General features: G+C 39.9%; 1 protein-coding gene across 2 annotated transcripts; it reads left to right on the plus strand.

The window, feature by feature from the left end:
* The first annotated feature begins 539 nt into the window (after positions 1–539).
* naa30 (N-alpha-acetyltransferase 30, NatC catalytic subunit) lies at positions 540–4,808 on the plus strand. Of its 2 annotated transcripts, XM_036593441.1 has the most exons (5): positions 540–1,376; positions 1,471–1,507; positions 2,808–2,931; positions 3,815–3,870; positions 4,492–4,808. In XM_036593441.1, exons 1-5 carry the CDS (start codon positions 722–724, stop codon positions 4,529–4,531), a joined length of 912 nt encoding a protein of 303 aa, XP_036449334.1. In that variant the 5' UTR covers positions 540–721; the 3' UTR covers positions 4,532–4,808. The 2 variants fall into 2 exon arrangements, with proteins under 2 accessions (XP_036449334.1, XP_036449333.1); XM_036593440.1 differs by having other exon boundaries at positions 540–1,507.
* Positions 4,809–6,000: the final 1,192 nt, after the last annotated feature.

Here is a 6,000-nt window from a genome sequence, read left to right on the forward strand (position 1 = left end):
TACAGCTCCGTTTATCATTATGGACACACCTAAAATTTCTTCATTTTTATTTACAGTTTCTAAATGTCCAAATAATTACTACAGTAAACATGTGAAGTCGACTAACATATTACAATAATTTTATTGAAAACACATTGAAAACCTTTGAACACGAGTGTATATAAATAACACAGTGTTAGGAAAAATTGCATTTAGTATTATAAAAAGGCCCATTGCTGTGGTCCAAGTCCAAGATATTTATTTAACATATTGGTCCATCTAGTGGTGGTTTTTGGAAATCTCTGTGAGAAGGGAAAGAATGAAGTTACCATGCTTGCTGTAGCCTAATACTAACAGCGAGGTTTGTACAGTAAACATGGGAAACAGGTGAAAAAACTACATTTCAAGCCGGGCCGTCAGCTCTCTAATTTTTGAAGAAATATTTGGCTTTGGATTCATTTCAAACGTCATTTAGGATTGCCATAAAATACTATATTTCCCAGAATTCTGAGTGTCGCAAATCGTCAAGCCTGCCTTGCGGCAGACGATAGGCCAGCTAGTGTGGAGTAGGTTGAGTAATGGCTAGAGGGGACACGAGATAGCTCAACTTACAGATATTTGCTTATTTTATTATTTTACCGTCACCAGAACTCAGGTGGGTATTTGTCTCACTCGGCCTTTCCCTCGAGCGCTTGGTTTGGGCCCCCATTCTTTTGTTTTCACAGTTACTGTATGCAGTGGAATGGCTGAAGTGCCGCCTGGGCCTAACGCGCTGTCTGCATCCCCGGCCGAAATTATACCGCTGCCCGTGGACGGCTGTTCATTCCTGGGGAACAATGAAAAACTGGACCGCGGCCGAGGGGATGTTATAGCTCTGGGAACGGAACCGCAGCAAGCGACGGAGCCCAGAGGAATAATTAAGACGAAGCAGAACAACGTCCACCCGAACTCCTCGCTGACACAGCTGAACGGCGTAGGCGAACACACGGAGGAAGAGGAGGAGGAGGACGGCGAGCACTGCAGCCGCGTCTCCGTCTCCAACCACGTCCCACACCCGGCGCACAGGGCGGCAGTCTCGGAGCGTTTGGATGGCGAGCGCTCGGCGAGCGTCTTAACGAACAACGAATGCGAGAACCGCACAGTCCCGAACAACGAAGTCAGCACCGCGGCTATCAGCGAAAACAGTTCGGATGAACCGGAGTGTGACAACAGTACGTGTTCGGGGACTGTAAACAGCAGGACAGTCGGTAACTTGTCCCTCGCTGAGGCCGGAGGTGAGGGACAGGAATTAGCGGCCGATGATGGCAGTAAAGGCCGGGCTGTTGAGGAAGAGGCCCCGGTGGCTCAGATGGCAAACCTGTCACTGACGGAGGAGCAAACGGGCGATAGCGCCATCAGTTACGTGAGATACGAGTCAGAGTTGCAAATGCCAGATATTATAAGGCTCATAACTAAAGACTTGTCTGAACCTTATTCGATATACACCTATAGGTACTTCATCCACAACTGGCCACAGCTCTGCTTTCTGGTATGTATCTAGCACGATTAGCTAGAGCGTGTATGTTGCTATGTAGCAATAGCAGTTAGCCTGCTTAACTACACAAGCGGGAAAATACTACATGCTGTATACTGTACTTACATACTGTACATGAAGTGACGATCTGATGGCGATCTTTGTTTGTGTTAAAATTCCTTATACTTTTCAAGGGGATCTCTTTTTACCTCTTGTCAGTTGACACCATGTAGCAGCAACCGTGTAGCCCTTTCCACATAGCTAATATTTTCGAGCCGTTAAGACAGAAGGACAAAAATGGCATTGGCAACGCTTCACTAACAGTGATAAACAGTTATGTTGGTTCTAGATCAGAATTAGCCGTGATGATATATCATTGGAGATTAGCTTGCGTCCTCATTTCATTGGTCATGGGCTCACAGTGCACAATGAAATGGAGGCAGACACTTTGACACCTGGTGTCAGTGTTAGTTTGAACTGACCAGCTAGCAGCCAAATAATTTTACATTTGCGCTGATTATAAAGTAATTGTCAATTAGAGATATGTAACAGTGCCCTCTCTGGAAAGACCTGGCATCAGCTTAATACTTACATTTCAATAAGCCTAACTCAAAAATGCACACCTTAAGATCTTTCGTTAAGAACAAATAACAATCTTACTTTACAGATGTAGTGTTATGTTATTGGAGAGTGATTACGTTTCAGTGTTGGATTAACAACATAATGTGCTGTTTAGTTAAATGTTAGATTCATTGATTTTTTTTATTGTTGCTTCTGAACACTTTAAACTTTTGAACAAGTTTGGTCTATATGACTTTCACAATTATGAAATTATTGCTGAAAAACGTAAGCTGTCATTAGTGTATATAATTTTGGCATCCTGTCAACATTTTCACAAATACTGTTATAGCATTCTTTCATTACTCTATGACTCTAAGGTCTTTTGAATTGTATTTTATTTTATTTTTTATTTTATATGTTGAAACAATAATCTGTAAGGTATTTAACATAAAATGTGAGGCATATTTTTTAGATGTATTTTTAGTTTTGGCTTTCCTACTCCTCCAAATTTAGCCTAATAATAATAGTTTACCAAATGTATAATCTGCAATTTAGGAATATTACATCCTGTTTGAGTTATTCTTTAAAAGTAATACATTTATGAATTTTGATTCTATATTTTCAGAAATTAAAATTAAATGTTTTAATTTACTCATATTAATTCAGATATATTATATGTTGGATATTTCCACATTTCATGGAAGAAATTGTGTGTGTGTGTGTGGCTCTTTTCTAATGCTGTAATGTGTCCCAGGCTATGGTGGAGAAAAACTGTGTCGGTGCCATTGTGTGCAAGCTGGACATGCACAAGAAGATGTTCAGGCGGGGCTACATTGCCATGCTTGCTGTGGACTCCAAATTTCGCAGGAAAGGCATTGGTATGTGTCTTTCTCGCATCGTCAAGATAATACCCCTTTCACACTGAGTAACGTTAAAAAAAAATCTTTGACACCTCTAGACATTCAGATGACTTTACCAGCCTAACCTGATTTTGGTAGTAGAACTCAAACAAGCATACATACACACAAAGCATGCATGCATGCATTCCTGTTATGTTACATAAATTTCTGAGTTATTGATTTAATCATAATGAGCCAATGCATTGTGTTAAATGTGGTGAATGATAACATTGACCATTCGCATGCAGATAAGTACCAATACAAGGTTCATTGATTGCAGTAACTTAATCTAATGGGCTTTAATTATCCTGTTTTATTCCATTCATTGTCATTTTGGCTATGTGCAGACTGACAGTCCAAACCAGATTTTTACAGATGCATCTCAGTCTGGATGCTCTGGCTGCTTAGATCGTTTTTCAGACTGTCTTTTGCACTTGCGTGTGACAAACAATGGCAATGTCACATCCAGAGTGACAGAAGTGCTGGGATTCAAGAACAACACCAAAGATTCAAATGGTTATGCCAGAGAATTTTAAAGAGTTTGCAGGGCGAGATGATGCGCCTTCAATTCTCTTGCATCCATGTTTGAACTCTGCGTCGCTAGCGTAACTACGTGGTTGCTGATACCTACGTTATTACCACAGCTACCCATACAGATAAGTTGGTCATGTCTGGACACACAAATCTTATCTGATCACTTGCGAATAAAGTGCGAATAGTCATCTCAAAAGATCTGGATTTGAGAAACAAATCCAGTTTGCCTGCAGTGTGAACATAGCCTTAGTCCCTTCTGACTCTGTCTAGTGATATCATGTTTATGGGATTTTATATTTAGGCTAAAAATCTTCCTGTGTTGTTTCAGGTACTAACCTTGTTAAAAAGGCAATCTATGCCATGGTGGATGGGGACTGTGATGAGGTAAGAGATTAAACATAGTCTGAGTTAACATAGATGTGTACATATTATTCATATTGAGTCCAAGATTTTCATCTACATTCTTAAAAAAGGAGCCACAGAAGTTTCTTTAAGTGATGCCATAGAGGAACCACTTGTGGTTTCTAAAAAAAACATGTTTTGTAAAAGCGAGTTGTGAGTGTGAATAACCAACAAAGGCTTGAAGAACCTCCACATAATGTAAAGGTTCTAAACCAATTAAATAGGGATTGTATTGACTAGCTGACTAGTTGACTGACCCATTAGTTGGTACTGTGGGCAACAGTTGACTCGTTAAGTACAGTACCTGAAATACAGTGATGGTTTAAAAAAAAAACCTGCAATGAAAGTACTTCTCAGGCTTATGTGTAGAAATGCAACTGCCAAAAACAGCTCTTCTGAGGCATCACGCAAAACGCTCTTTCTGGCACATTTATTTTTAAGAGTATGGCAAAATGCTTTAAAGCTGTAGTATGGATTTAAGAGTTTCTGCATACTGTCAATGCTTCTTTTCTGTTCCCTTGCCCATTGTTTATTCTGACTGTTCTCTTATTCTTTCATTAATCAAGCATGGTCTGCATGCTGTCCCTGTGTTTTCTTGCACAGGTGGTGCTGGAGACAGAAATCACCAACAAATCCGCCCTGAAACTTTATGAGAACCTGGGCTTTGTCAGGGACAAGCGGCTCTTCAGATACTATTTAAATGGAGTGGATGCTCTGCGGCTCAAACTCTGGCTACGCTAAGTCTGACTGTGACCTCCTCAACTATCCCTTTGGTCCTCTGTTCTCCTGTCCCTCTGCCCCAGCCCGGAAGAGCTGCGTTCTTTCAGTGAGTATGGCGAGTCAGCCTCCAGCAAGCCACAACGAGGAGGCAGCCTCGCATGAAAAACGAGCAAAATGTAATAAAGAGTTTTAAGTACCTTTCTGCGAGTGAAAGAAGTTATTGCAAAAAGGGTGGGGGGGGTGCTAGTATTTGAAAGCAGTCACTGACTCCGAAGAGGAAAAACTGGTGGCTTTGCACTGTGACATCTAAAGGCCTGATTGCTGGTCGCTGTGTGATTGCGTCGGCCATTGAAGAATGACTGGGCAGGACATTAGCATCACCTCTAGGAGTTGTGCCGAACTGGATCGGGCTAATAAAAATCAAACAAGACATCACCCCTCTATTCTTTTATTTTTTATGAATTATTATGACTGAGGGATGGAAAATAAACTTCTATGTTCAAAACAACTTAATGGAAACATGAAAAGAAAAAGGAAAAAAACAGGAACTACACTAACAGATCTTATTTTTTTTTGTTTTTTGTTTTCTTCTTAAGAGGGTTCATGGGGATGTTGAAGGTTCTGATTGTGTTAGAGCCTATAGCATTGGCTTGTGTTTGTGTGTATGGGGGTCTATTTTATGTTTTTATTTGGTTTCATATTTTTGAGCAGACCTTCCTTCATTTTAGTAATGCAGCTGCTCAAGAGAGATATCCACTTGTTGCAAAAGAGGACACCACAACATACTCAGACAGAGAATAATGTCCACAGACACAGAAACTGGCATTTTAATTAACCTAGAGTGAAAGCTAAAGTTGGTTATTACCAGAAATCGCTGTCTTCGTCTATGCTCTGCTAGATTAGCCCGATTAGACAGTTTACTATTCAAAATGTCTTGAATATGCTATGTTCATTTATGAATAAGTTAATTTTGTGCTTGTTTATTGGATGATTGATTGCATTTGTCACATTTGCTACCTTCATCATTTTCATAAAAATTTAAATATTTATTAAATATCATGAAGAGGAAGGGTGTTCTGACATTGTGTAAATCAAATTAACAAATTATCAGCCCTCTCTGAAAATACTCCTGATGCACTTTTTTCACCGTACCATACCTAAAACAGATGTTAAAAGCGTTTGATGACTCGATTTAAAAATGGCAGGCAATAATCAAAGGTGTGAATTTGATTGAGCTTTCTTCAATGTTGTACTTACTGACTGCCAACAATGCGACTAATCAGTCATTAGTTAAGTAATAGTAAATGCCTTTCATTCAAGTAGGCTGTATGTTATAAACCAAAAGTAAGCTTTCTCGTTTTGTGAACTGTTTGGAGCAGTGGTTCTCAAATT

Source organism: Colossoma macropomum, unplaced genomic scaffold, assembly GCF_904425465.1.
Source record: "Colossoma macropomum unplaced genomic scaffold, Colossoma_macropomum, whole genome shotgun sequence".
In the NCBI taxonomy this organism is placed as follows: Eukaryota; Metazoa; Chordata; class Actinopteri; order Characiformes; family Serrasalmidae; genus Colossoma; species Colossoma macropomum.

Bases quoted from the DNA above. Each gene is read 5' to 3' on its own strand.
- naa30 (XM_036593440.1), top strand. From the start codon at position 722: ATGGCTGAAGTGCCGCCTGGGCCTAACGCGCTGTCTGCATCCCCGGCC. The intron at 2,932-3,814 runs GTATGTGTCTTT...GTGTTGTTTCAG, and splicing joins ATTTCGCAGGAAAGGCATTG to GTACTAACCTTGTTAAAAAG. The intron at 3,871-4,491 runs GTAAGAGATTAA...TTTCTTGCACAG, and splicing joins TGGATGGGGACTGTGATGAG to GTGGTGCTGGAGACAGAAAT.